Source organism: Podarcis filfolensis (genome assembly GCF_964270895.1).
Source record: "Podarcis filfolensis genome assembly, chromosome: 15".
Classification (NCBI taxonomy): domain Eukaryota; kingdom Metazoa; phylum Chordata; class Lepidosauria; order Squamata; family Lacertidae; genus Podarcis; species Podarcis filfolensis.
In genome coordinates, this window is record NC_139618.1 from 42,890,483 (window position 1) to 42,904,677 (window position 14,195).

Sequence of the window (14,195 nt, forward strand, 5' to 3'; positions counted from 1 at the left end):
CCCCACTTGGAAGTGAATGGTCCAAGATAAATATTTCAACAAAACATTTTAAAATGGCAGTTTCATGCTTGCTGTCCTGCCATGTGATACCCAAAATCTTTCTGAGGCAGCACATGTGGAAGGCACGGAGGTGTCACTCCTGATGGTTGTAAGATGCCCATGACTCACTTCCAACAAAGCAGCGTGCCCCACATGCACGCCTGGTAGACCTCCTTTTTGGGATTAGACCTAGCATCCCATTCTCCCACATCCTTCTGGAGAGGCCAGCCATTGCCGGAGCTGCCTTGCCACTAGGCTTGTCCAGCTCGCCATCAATGCGCCTTGCGGAATCCCCTGCAGACAACTGCGTTCCTGGAGACAGACCATCAGGACGTGTCTCCATTGCAGTGACCAGGAGAGGAGTGAGCGCTGGGAGGAGCACAGAGAGAAGAAACAGCAGGTGCCTCTGCAGCAGCACAAGCGGCCACGCTCCTTTGCCCCAGGTGCGGCAAAACCTGTCTCCTTCCAATAGTTAGACTTCATCCTGAATGGCACACTCCTCCATGGTCTCCCGAGGCAGATGGATGCCACCAACATTTTATACTATTAAGAGCATGCACGCCTCCTTGCCCCCCCCAATTGAGGGGGCCCAGAGCCACGCAACTTCAGCACACCCCACAGCAGGCACGCATGACACTAGCATGCTCCACGGTGTGCTGACATCACTTGCGCACGGTGCAAGCCATGCTAATGTGTGGACGCCCCGTGGCTTGCCGCTGTAGAACTTTGGGGATGCTCATCCATTTCATCAGAAATATTGGTGAGGGGCCCTGGCCCCCCGGCTACTCAGCACCTGCAATTCAGAAGCAAAAGCGCCCAGCACTCAGGTTGCGTGGTCTAAGAAGAAGTCTTACACTTGTTCTGAGAAGCACTGCCAGGATGGACAGTTAGCTCAGTTGGTTAGTGTGTGGTACTGATAACACCAAGGTTGTGGGTTGAATCCCCATATGGGCCACCGGCATATGCCTGCATTGCAGGAGGTTGGACTAGATGACCGTTGGGGTCCCTTCCAACTCTCCGATTCTATTATGGGATTGCCTTTTTGAGCATGTAGCCTAGCCTAGCGCAGCCCACTCAAACAGGTAGTGGCTTTCCTTCTCTCACCTGTTCTGTCTTCTCTTTCCTTAAATGCACTCAATTGATTAGCTCTTCTCACACTTCATCTTCAAGGCATCACCGCCACCTGCTGGTGATATTTTAGTATTGCTGCTGTGGGCTCCAAAGGTATCTGTTGCCTTCAGGCACAGTGAATTAACCATGCAGTGCCCTTCAAGAACAATTCGGCTTCCCTCCCTCTTCTTGGGGCTCTTTACTGAGCATTCATCATCTATGCCTAGTCTTTATGGAGCCCTGCAATGAATTTGAATTGTGGTTTCAGATAGAAACACTTGAGAAACTGCTGCAAGAGCAGTCGACAACCTGCAGCACGGAACTTCTTAGGAACTGGTTAGGTTGGATGGTAAGAAATGCAGCCTCCTCAAAGGCATCTTTTGCAGCAGCAGCCGCCGCCGCCGCCGCCTAACCTGGCTACTTCTCTGGAACATATAGTTTCAGATGCGGTCATTAGTCCAGAGCAAATCAGACCATTGCTGTCCACTGCTGGAAGATGGAGATAATCTTTATCCAAGACATGAGTCTATGGCTGTCAATCAACTACTAGAGCAAAAAAGCCTAACTAGCTGCCCTGCATCTAGAAAAGCAAGGTCAGTTTCCATTCCCCACCCCAGCTACTTAAAAAAAGAAAAAGAAAAAACTCTCACATCTAAAATGAATATCCATTAAAAAGTCACCGGTCTCACCCTTTAACCTGCTCTCACCTCCACCCCAGGCCTAACCAATTACCACCATTTTATTCTCTTCTACTGGCCAGCAGGGCCGAACCAAGGCAGTTTGGCACTCCTGGCGCAATGAGAAGAAAAAATAATAATAACATGGTGACCCTTTCTCAATAATTGTGGGCAATTTGTGAAACCCAGACACATTCTCAAATAGACTTGCATAGGGCATCAACTTTAATTTGGACAGGACTGTGGTGAGGCCAGCCCCCCTTGGAATTATACCCCAGAACACTTTGCAATGCACAGGCGTTCTTCAGCAGAGAAATCATATGGGCACCCAGGTGAGGAGGAGGCATTCTGCTGCGTCCAGACATTCTATTTGCTATCCACCTTTCAGCCCTGACTGGTGTAGACTGTCTTGAGGGAGAAGAAGGGAATCAATTTAGCATGGTTTGTACTGAGTTCCTACTAATTCTTGCAGGGGTGTTCCATTGAGAAGACATCAAAACAAACCAAGCCACGGTTTGGGTATCTATTCAGCAGGTGTGCCAACTGCATTTGCAATTTTTACAAAGTTGACTGAGGGTAGAACTTTTTATGTTTTGGTAATTAGTGCCTCATTTCTCAACTGGTCCACTACTACTTTAACTATGTGACCCAGACAAAGAGAACTTCAAAACAAGGCAGGAAGTGCAGTCTGCCATGTACCATCAAAGGATATTCCTGCTACCCCAGAAGAAGTCAGAAATATAAAAGGGGTTCAGAGCCTTCTTTGCAAATGTCTGAAGTGTGCTGCCACTCAAGAACTCCCAAAAAGGACACCGGAGCCAAACAACTGTCATTTAATTTTTAACTCCCCCCCCACTTAAAGATGACTTTCCAATTTACAGTAAGACAGTTCTAACAAATTCATTCCTTGTTCACAAAAGAGAAATTATATTTAATAATTTCTGCCAATAAATAACATTTTTTCACCATTCTTCTTTAAACGCAACTAAAAAAAGAGCAAGAAAAGAAAGAAGTCAGCCTCCAGACAATGGGCAAACACGACTTCAGAATCAAGAACCTCGGTCCTCACCCACACCTTTCCTGGGGTTTGTGATTCCACCTTTTCTGGGATGGAGCCAAGCTGGCACGAGGCTCTGGTAGCAGAATCAAGATTAGCTAAACTGGGGAGGTGCAAGCAGGCTGCGGCACCATGACAGGGCAGGTTCTCTTCAATAAGGTGAAAGCACCTTTGTCTTGAAGTCTGGAAGACCCACTGTTGACTCCCCTCCTTGTTACATGCACCTTGCTTTTTCTTGCTTTTTTAAATCATGCAAGACAATTTTAATTTTTTTTTAAAAAGGGTGCTTATAGGCAACCGCACAGTAAGGGGGTAGCACACACAGCCTTTAATACACTGAAGTCCCATGGGCTGGCGGGCTTTCTTGGCTTTTAAAATGTTTCTTTTTCTGCTTTCGTTGCTCATGATTGTCCCTGGAATTAAAAAGCAAAACAACGACAGTGGAGTGGTGGAGAATGGGTGGGATGATGAGCAGAGGCAAGGCCTCTTGAGGCATTCACGGCTCTAAGACAGATTCGCTGCTGGTTTTTCAGGTGGGATGGGGCAGCCGGCCCAGGAGCATTTCCCCAGTACTTGGGTGTGGGGGGAATTAGAGAGGGCCATCTCATATCTAAGCCCCCCTCCCACCCTGCAACCCACCACTGCTCTGGTCAGTAATCCCCACTCCCCCATGTAAAGCTATAGCACTGGACAGCTGGAATTGCCTGCTGGGACGTCACGTTTTCATGTGGTTAATGGCTGCTCCTTTCAGAGTATGGCTTCTTAGGTTGTCATCTTCTGACCACAGATACCTCCAAGGGTGCTGTGGGTGCAACATTTCCTACCTCTCAACCACTTGCCACCTCACATGCATAGTTCAAGGCAGGGGTGAAGAACCTGTGCCCCTCCTGATGATGTTAGGATTTTAAAAGCCCTATCGTTCCTTACCACGGGCTGATGGAAGCTGGGGTCCAAGAACATTTGGTTTAAGGGTTAAGTGGGTCTCCAGCGTTTATTATGGTTCTCATCTGGGTTCTCATCAACTTCACATTTTTGGTTAAGAGGGAGCCCTGGCTGAGATCAAGGAATGTCTCCTTGGCACTGGGCCTTAGAGAAGCTGGTGCTACGTCCATGCCAGAAAGGGGTGGTAGCCTTGGCTGGCAGCTGTCTTTCCCAAGTCAGAAGAGAGAGGGGAAGCGTAAGGCTCCAGTGCTGCTTTCCACACTGCATTTCAAACTCTAGTTTGCTAGCACAGGGGTGGGGGGGGGGGGGAGAAGCAGCAAGGATCTCCAGGGGAGAAAGGGTGGACTTCAGCACACAAGACACTGTGCCTGTCTGTGTCTTCAGGGTACCAGAAATTTAGCTCACTCTTTCCATGAAAACGTGGGGAAGCTAGCTGAGAGCATGTTACAGGAGGCGCATGAGCTAATGGGGGGGGGGGTAATTAACACCTACTCTCCCCTCCAGCTCCCCACCCCATGCTGTGAGGAGGAAGCAAAGAGGCCCCAGAGCCAGCGTTCCCTTGGCAACCAGAGCATAGGCTTGGCCTGCCAGCCAGCGAGTCATGTCTTTGTACATGGAACAGGGAACACATTTTTCTTTAGTGTCAAAGCAACCCTGAAGGAACAGGAAAGACCCCAAGTGGGCCCTCCTGCCTCAGAGTTGCCCCTCCTTGGAACAGTTGCCCATCCTGGCTGTTTCAGCAGCCTCCCTTTCCTCCGAGAGCAAATGGAATCCTGTCAGAACTCTGGGGGCATAAGGGGCACCAAATGGACATATTTTTAAGACTACTATTTCACCTGAGAGGAGAAAAATCAAAACAGGGAACAAAGAGATGCAGGAGGAGGTGAAGGAAGGACATACCTGGCTATTTTGCAAGAATCAGCCAAGAGAAGGGCCCAAATATTTCTCGCTTTAACAAATCAGCAGTCCAAGCACAACATTTCAACTGTGTCTAGTGAGAGAAGAGGGGCCATGTATTGTTGCCATGAATTTAAACTTCCAAAAGCTGATGAATGGGAGAAGCATGATGGCTGTTATCTTCCCAAGAGAGAGAGATAGGATTGTGCTAGCCAAGCTTTATTCTTGCCACACCAAAGGGCCCAGAAATTGTCCTGTGACACCAGAGCCCCCACGGTGCCTTCCACGTGGCTCCCTGGGCTATATAGAGACTTCTGTTCACATAGCTGGGCTTGCTTGCATATTCACTCAACATGTATGTAATTCCCACCTCGCTTGGAAGGTGTATCATATGCATGTTATGCACACATGCAAGGAAGCCCAACCACATGGGTGGAAGTTTTTGTATGTTCCTGGGAACATCATGAGAGCAGCCAGCAGCAGCAACAACCATGTCAAGCCAGGTAGATGCAAAGGTGTTAATTCCCTTTGAATCGTAAGAATCTGCAATTCTTAAACTGAAGACACTCCACTTAAAGCCAGATTGTCTGCATCCTACCAAGCAGCAAAGATGAGATCTCTCTAGAAGAGATTGCTATCAGTGTTGTTCTGAAAGAGTAAGTGCCATGGTTTTCTCCAACAGAAGCCGTAAGAGGTGTGCATAGCTTTAACATAAATAAAATCCCTTCATCTTCAAGAGGAACAAATGTTTGCACTGTTTCAAAGCACCCATTCATGTAAAAAGGATAGTCATGAGTACATAATCCCAAAGTTGCATCTGCTCCAAAATGCAAACAAAGCCGTTTCATAATTCTCAACCAAGATGTGAAATAATTATAAACAGAGAAAGCCTATGTTCAAAGTGAAAAATAGTCAGCAGCACTGTGATTAAGAGGCATCCTTTTATGCAACACCTCTATGCTGTCTGATTGTGTCATTTGCTTAAGTCACTAAGTTACAAGAGGGCAGAAGAAAGAAGACTCTGTGGAAGACTGCTTCAGACACACCCCAAACAGTGCCTGGAAGGGTAATGGTTGAACTCCAGGGGGAAGGTATCTGCGCCACTTTCCAATGAATTACCAAGTTTGGCTTAAATAATAATAATACAATTGCCACCGACACCTGGCTTCCATCAGAGTCAGGATAAAAAAAACTAAACAGGCTCAATTCTACACACAGGGTTCCCTTCTTCCAAGCACATTTGTTTGGTTGCTATTCTTTGGCACATTAGAACATAATCCCCTTGCTTCCAACTCTGACTTGAATAAATATCCCTCAAAGAATGAAGGCCTCAAGCTCAAGCTGCTGACTAAACAGTTTCTCCTCAAAAACCCCACTCAGTTCTACCGAAGTTTCTCCATACAATGTAATTTGGCTATTCACTCACACTAAAAAGAGCCAAAAGGATTGCATCTTCTCTCTTAAGATTTGTCCCTCTCACCAACCTGTAAAGCTGACTTGCCTGTGACTTCCTTTCTGGCAGTATGAGAAAATGTACTGCTTTCATTACAAAAGGGGCACAGTACATTACCCCTATACTCACAGGTCACCTATTTCAGTTTGCAGTAAACATTGTGCACACATCTGTAGAGCCCTTAGTGGTTTTTGCAACACTTGGCAGAGAACAAGACTGACGCATTCTGTCAAACAATCAATCATGTTATTATTATACTTCAAGAGAAGTGCTAAGGAATCTGCCCAAAGGTCTCCTGCCCTTTGCAAAAGTTACAGGTTTAGGTTTTCCAGATGCAAACCTGGGAGCTGCACATTTTACATGGCAAATGTGCTTGCCACAAGTATGCCAGAATTTTCCACAGTAAACACAAAGTTATGATGGCAGGTGGGCACCGTGAAGCTCCCTAGCATGTGTTGTGGCCCATCAGGGCTCCTGGCCACGAGTGAGCCTCCTTGCAAACACCCTTTCCACATATAGCTACTCTTGGTCATCACATTTAAGGTTTTGGGGTAATGAGGAAGAAGGAAGCAGCAGTGTCTCCTGTTACAAAGCTGAAACAACCTGCCTCTTCACTCATGCTGCCTCTTAAAAGGAGCACAACGAGGTTGTACCCTAAGCTAGTCACACTCGATGAGTAGATCCACTTAAATTAATGGACATGACTAACTTAGTGGGTCTATTCTGAGCAGAATTAAACTGAATACAGCCTGGCATTGACCAGAAAATAGTGGGATTAGGCACTCCCAGAACCATGAGCCAATGCTGATGGGAAATGCTTTGATTGTGAAAATTTGGTCCAAAACGCTGTTGATCACAAAACGCTGTAGCATCATTTTGACGCTAATTACAGGGGCCGGAGTATCAGCCGTTCATTGCTGGCTGTGCCCTTGAGATCCCCGAGAAGCCCTTTATAGTCAGCCCAGGAGAGCTTTGCCAGTTGTATGCAGGAGCCAAACGTGGGAGCCTTCACAGGTCTACTTATGGCCATTCCCCCCTCAAGGGAGACTCCCAAGTGAGCACCCATTTATAACCACTGTGGGTTTTTCTACTTGTCCCACATAGGATACACAAAGAAAAGGAAGCAGTGCTGCTGATGTGCAGAACTCTGCACAAAACTTTACCTTTCCTCCTACACCTCACGTTTCCCACACTATGCAGGTAGAGCTAAAGCTAAAGAACTGGAAATGAAGCGGGTTCCTGGGGGACATATCACAGAGAGATTTTGTGCTGGAGCTCACATCATGGAGCGTGGGAGAGGAATATTATGTGGGAAGAAGGGAAAGTATCTCACTCCTAAAATACTAATTTTGTACAGTTTTTTTACATTAAGAATGTGAGTCCATGACAATCTGTGGAGGTTAGTTTCCTGTCAGAGAAAATCACATAAATCCCACCTGTGTGATGTCAAATATGGTTATGTTCATGGAACGACATGAGCAACCTGCTGGGTGAACTCAAGATGAATGGAGACTGCAAGATCACATTCATCAAAGCCCACCTACTGGTTTAGTCCAAGAGAATTCATTTCTCTGCTGAAACTGGATTCCTGAAGGGAAATCAATGGCAACATCTGAAGGGGCAGAGGCAGGATTAGGTAGATCCTTTTCTCCAGTTCCAGACATTCACCTGGAGCTGATCTGCGCATGTCAACCTTTGCCTTGTGACACAGGATTCCAAAAAGGAGAAAGTTTACCAATTGCCCTATGCAACATGCCTTTAATGGAAGTCAACTGCTGGAGCATCAGATGCAGTGTGAAATAGAAGAAACACAGCAAAATCTGGGAGGAGAAAAATGTTGCTTTCAAATGAAAGTTGCCACTTTTAAAAAACAAGGATAACTTGAAATGGTTCCATTATAAAATCAGATCCCAGAGCTGCCCTGGGTTGTTTCTGCTTCCCTTCCTCCCACCCCCCCAGCCACACGCACAGGCTCCTTCCCTCCTGGCAGGGACAGGCAATCTGTACAAAACAACACTTTATATATGTACTAGTATTTAGACCCATTCCTAAATTAAAAAAAGATGACTTTTTATATATTGAACATAAAACTTTAAAAACTTACAAAATGGTCACCTCTCTTACAGAATGGATGCAAACTGGATTATGGATGTGCCTCCAGGCTAAGTTGGTTTCTCCCCCCCCCTTGCCCTCCCCCTTCATAATAAATAAATAGAATTCATTAAGTTTTGGATCCTTTAGTGAGACAGAGTGGGCGGCGCCTGAACTGCTACTGGGCTTTCTTCCCCATCCCGTTCTTTTCCGCAGAGTTTGTGGAGGTTAAGTTCACCGGCCCATCGGGGTGCTTGGAATCCTTGCGTGGCGGCATGCGCTCGTTGACACGGTCCAGTCCCCTTGCTTCTTCAAAGCTGCGGATCTTGTGCTGTGGCGAAAATCCACGGATGGCTAGAGTGGAGGAGAAAGAGCGAGAAAAAGGAATCAGAGCAAGTTTCCAACATACCATCCTGCAGTTACTATGCAGAGCTGTGACTATGGAGCATGCGTCTGACTTGGGGGAGGTGGTATGGGGTTTTTTTTTACACCGGACAGGACAAACTATTATGCCCATGATGTGAAAAGACGTCTCTTTAAGTAAGGCTGGAAATATTTTCCTCCCAGAGCTGAAAATATTATGAAAGAAGGATTTCTGTTCACAGTGTGTACATTCATTCCACTGGTCACTGTTCAAAAACACATTCAGTTGGTTTTTGCACTGCTTCAAAAGCCTGCTGCATCTGTTTGAGTAGACGTGACAATGAGACAAATATATATATACATGTATACACTGTAGGAACAGATGCCCTCTCAAACAACATTTGATGCTCTTAAAACTGACTCTCCAGCCTAAACCCCTAGGCAAAATTATCCCTGTAAGGGACTTTCATTAGTATTGCTTTTTTCTCAGTACAATTCCTGGCCTAATCTTGGAAGAAACAAAGAATCAAGTCAGATATGTGCTCAATAATCGAGGCATTAGTGCAGTGAAACAGCAGCATAGTTTTGAAAACTGAGAAACATAAAATCAAAAATAATAGTGAGGACTAAATCAAAGTCACATACTTCAGTACAACACCACACACTCACAACACAACAAAGAATGGGAGAATGAAACTAATCTTTGGATAAAAAAAGCAGTAGATATATTTTTTAAATCTTGCATGACCAAGAAGGGAATGCCAAGAAAAGCCTCAAGTGTGACAAGGCGCACATGTGGAATAGTCTTGTTCTCTCCATCAATTCCAGAGCAGAGCACATTTCCTTTTGCACACTGTTTCTGAAAAAGCAAAGAGCTAGAGGAATTTAGAATGGTTATTTTTTCTGCAAAGCACAAATTCCTTTAAAGATTGGGAAAAATTGTGTCTGCAGATCACAGAGGTACTTGCCACATGACTGTGGTAAATGAGAAAGTAAAGAGACAGAGCCATTTGACGATTACAGCTCTGACAAGCCTACCCACAGGGAAGGCCAAAGGTGGTTACTGGACAGCAATATGTCCTGAACAACTTCATGCTCTGCAAGAAGAGTCACAAAGATGCACATTCTATGACTTTGTTCAGGACCAGTTGGAAGCACTTTGCTGCCCTATTCATGGTGGTCATTTTGAGAGTGCAGAGGATTCTGCACCACATTCCTAGAGCTCAGCTGGAGAGTGCCTGCTTTGCATGCCCAAAGGTCCTGGGTTCAATCACTGGCATCTCAAGGAAAAGGATCTGGAGTGATTGCTGGAGTGAGATATACTGGATCCATTGCCAGTTTGAGAAGGTAATACTGGGCTAGATGGATGGGGCAGGACAGATAAGCCAGCCTTGCCCAACAAACTGGCTACTCTCAAGATGTTTCAGATTACAACTTCCATCAGCCGCTGATACAAACCTTTCGAGAGGAACACCAAAAACACAACTTGCATGCTGCTTCTGGCAAGGCAGGAGCCCCATTGGAGTTGTGCCACTCTAGGCAGCTGCCAAGTCTGCCTACCATGGTTGAGCCAGCTGCAATACTCTTGCTGTAACTCAGCACAGCTAGAAGTCTCAAGGGATGGGTCCAATTCCACACCGTAGCCCTGAAGCCAACATAGAATGGTAGGCTTTGTTCATCTAAAATAAAAATAATGTCACAGTATGGAGCATTATATCTCCATGGCTGTTTGAGCCTACCCAGTTCTAACGCTATGATGAAGACCATGTAGGAGAGATTATAGAAGCAGGGTAGAGAGTTTGACGGATGCCTCTGTGCATCCTCCCCATGTGGATGGACCCCAGGGGTGGGAGGTGTGCCAGGCCATGTCCCTCTCCCCTTCTCCCCCTTCTGGTGATGCAAGAGTAAAAAGCATTCGTACTGCTGCTGAGAATAAAGCTCTTGGCAGGGGGGGGGGGGGATCAGCAGACACACAAACCATCACGCTTCTTGCAAGATTCTAGCCATACCTTCCCGTGCCTCTACCGCTTCTACTGTGGCTGTAATACAGAAGGAACAGTGGCATGCAAAAATGAAGACAGAAAAGAGTGAGTGAACTTTAACATAACCATGGTTGTTAGAGATCTACAACCCTCCCAGTCCCAACCGAGGAGGATTGTGAAGACAACCAGTGGAAGAGGATGGTGGCAATAGGGCAGAGAGACAGAGGGGAGTTATAGTTTTCTTCCTTAAACCTAATTATCCCAAGCCCCAAGGGGAAAAAGAACAGAGAATGGCAGGACTGGTTTTTCAAAACCAGGAGTCCAACGGATGTCGTGGAGGTAGCTTCTTCCATGACTGATAGGACCAGGCAGCAACATATCCCCATTGGTGCACACAGCTGCATTTAATAGCCACAGCTGCAATCAACAGCACATGGCTGGAACCAACACATATTTTCCTCAGAAAAGAGTATAATAGAAGGGAGACTTGCTTGTTCCATGCTTCAGCCCCAGACTTAACCTGCTTTGTTTAACACCAGATCAATCCCACCTCCCAAAATGGTTTTATAACTATGTCATATCATTTCCTATGAACAAAGATCCTCTGCTTTTGCCATCAAAAAGCACCCACTCTACCTTTGCACTGGGATTTCCAATAAGGCAAGCAGCTCTCTATAGAATAGAAACTTTAATCTGCACAGTGTTCCTGCATGCCCCTTCAAATAGCTGGTTTGGTTATGGCCCCTGCCTTTGGAACCAGCTGCCCTCAGACAGCCACAAGGAGATCTGTGGCAGTTGTTTCAGAAACAATACAGAACAATTCTTATTTAGGAGCACTTTAGCAACATGTATTTTGCTGAGCTTTGATGCTCTAGCTTTGATTTGTATTTTCAGAGCATTCTAGCACAACATACAACAAATTAACTTTTAAAATAAATAAAACAGATCATGTCTGAGCAATGTCAGGGGGCCATTCTTGCATGTTGGCCTGTGTGGTTCCAAACTGCCAGAGATAATATGACTACTGTAAAGTGTGTTTTGCCATGACAGTTCATGTTTCTTTAAATATATATTCCTGTTACCTTCTCACTTTGCCTGGGAGTTTCTAAAGCAGGCATAGGCAAACTCAGCCCTCCAGATGTTTTGGGACTACAATGCCCATCATCCCTGACCACTGGTCCTGTTAGCTAGGGATCATGGGAGTTGGAGGGCCGAGTTTGCCTATGTCTGTTCCAAAGGTACATGACAGATTGCCAATGGATAGAATTCTAAACACACTGAGAGTCCCAGTAACCCAGATCATCCACTAACAAGACCAAATTGCGTATAAAAGTGTGTACTAAATTCCCATTTAAACAAAATAACCATATACACATACAACAGATAACCACAGCATACACATATATCAATATCATGAAACCACAATGGAGCACTGGTTAAAATCCAGTTCACTTGAATGCGGCCTTTATCAAATCTATGTGAAACAGAAGTCCTAACTTGTTGGGAAAGAGATTTGTGGTGGTGCCACAGTATCGCTTCAAAAAGAATGGTGCTTTGGGGTGATGCAACAGCTGTGACAATAGGCCCTTGGTGAAAGCACACCATGGCAAAAGGGCCATGCTTCCTGGCTGGCTGTTGCTCACACATGCGCTATGTAATGGTGGGGACCTTTCTGATACATGACTAGAGCACAGCTCCATGTTTTCAAGATCTGGCATATCCAGGCACTATCTTCAAAGGCTTTGATGGCATCAAACGTTTTTTCCAAGTGTTGAGAGTTCATACTGGAACTCTCTGATATGAAATACATGGATTGATCTGAGTTGCACCTCAGTGCTGGAACTGCTGGTGATAAAGCATCCCTGTTGAGGTTCTTCATTTTGGGGGGCATAACGAAGAGGTCTTGGTTTCTGTGCTGGGCTGGAGCTGGATTAAAACATTACCTGACAGCTACAGCATGCAAGTTTGTGAAGACCAAGACAAAGTTCAGGATCTCTGATCTCATGATCCAGGAAACAAGTCCCATTTTTCATGCAACAAATGACACATTAAAGGAGACTGAATGCCTCCCTGAACACAGTGCTGGACCTTAGTGAAAACCACTGCTCCGCTAGCCACAAATCCCTCTATGCAGCCTTGGGTAAAGTTGCCAGCTCTCAGCCTCAGGATTACCAGAGGCTTGCATGGGAGAGCACAACCTTAAAAAACAGGTGTGCAAAGACATTGTTACTGATGGAACACTGGTCTCAGAGACAATTCTAGAAGGAGATAATTTGGCTTATATTAGCTAAGCAGCTATTTTTTAAAAAAGGTGGAATGAATGGAGGTATGAAACTGACTAGGATACAGGCCTAAGTAGAGCTGATGCTCTGATTTACAAAGGGAGAGTTTTCAGGCAATGAGGACAAAGGCAGGGAAATGTAAAGTCAGGGATTGGTTGGGAGATGAGGAAGGAGAAACTGCATGCAGAAAACAAAGTATGTGTGAAGATTAAATGTGACAGAGAAACAGGAGGAAATGAGCAGGAGAATGTGTTCTCTTTACTGAAGCTCAAAACAGATCATGTAAAGTTACAATGCTCATAAAATTCATATGCTTAATTTCAGTGTGATGACGCTTCAGTGGAAGCTTTTAGATGCTTATGTTTGGAGGTTTCTATGAAGTTTAAAAATCCGATGTAGCAATAGTTAAAAATAGTCAGCCAAGTTATTAGACACCTAAAAGGTAAAGGTACCCCTGCCCTTACGTACGGGCCAGTCGTGACCGACTCTAGGGTTGCACGCTCATCTCGCTCAAGAGGCCGGGAGCCGGCGCTGTCCGCAGACACTTCTGGGTCACGTGGCCGGCGTGACGAAGCTGCAACTGGCGAGCCAGCACCAGTGCCGCACACGGAAACGCTGTTTACCTTCCCGCTGGAGTGGTACCTATTTATCTACTTGCACTTTGACGTGCTTTTGAACTGCTAGGTGGGCAGGAGCTGGGACCGAACGACGGGAGCTCACCCCGTCGCAGGGATTCGAACCACCGACCTTACGATCAGCAAGTCCTAGGCACTGAGGTTTTACCCACAGCGCCACCCGCGTCCCATATATTAGACACCTAGTCAGTCTCTAAAGCACATGGTTCAGCCTGATTTATTGCAGAGCTCAAGAAAGGGAGTTCTTGACACCTATGCCTTCATCTGCCAACTTCCTATTCCATTAGAGAGAAAAAACATGTTCAGCTATCTGGAAAATTAAGTCTAGCCTTCCCTGCAAGAAAGAAGGGAAATCACCACCTCCTTTGAGCATGGAAGACTCTGCTACAATATTCTTCCATGTGAGAAATTTAAAATCTAGGCTAGCAAGTACCAAAGCAAGCCTCTTTCCAGTACACCAGGAAGTCATCCAACATTGATGAGAAATAAAATCACCTGGCTCAATGCCAAACATGAAGGCTGGCAGCAGAAAAGGATTAAAACACTAGATCACAGGGTTCCCTCTAGAGAATGGGTGGGCAAACTAAGGCCTGGGCCAATCGCCTTCTAAATCCAGCCCACGGACGGTCTGGGAATCAGCGTGTTTTTACATGAGTAGAATGTGTCC

General features: G+C 45.8%; 1 protein-coding gene across 4 annotated transcripts in view; it reads right to left on the reverse strand.

Annotated features, from left to right (window-relative positions):
- Positions 1–2,643: 2,643 nt before the first annotated feature.
- PPP3CC (protein phosphatase 3 catalytic subunit gamma) overlaps positions 2,644–14,195 on the reverse strand; it is a 90,481-nt gene continuing 78,929 nt past the window's right edge. For 2 of the 4 annotated variants that reach the window (XM_083588737.1, XM_083588736.1), the window contains 2 exons: positions 10,639–10,668; positions 2,644–8,620 (listed from right to left, as the gene is read on the reverse strand). In XM_083588737.1, coding sequence (XP_083444863.1) covers positions 8,445–8,620; positions 10,639–10,668 — 206 coding nt within the window. In that variant the 3' untranslated portion in view covers positions 2,644–8,444. The remainder of the gene's footprint in view (positions 8,621–10,638; positions 10,669–14,195) is intronic. The other 2 variants (XM_083588739.1, XM_083588738.1) reach the window with 1 other exon arrangement.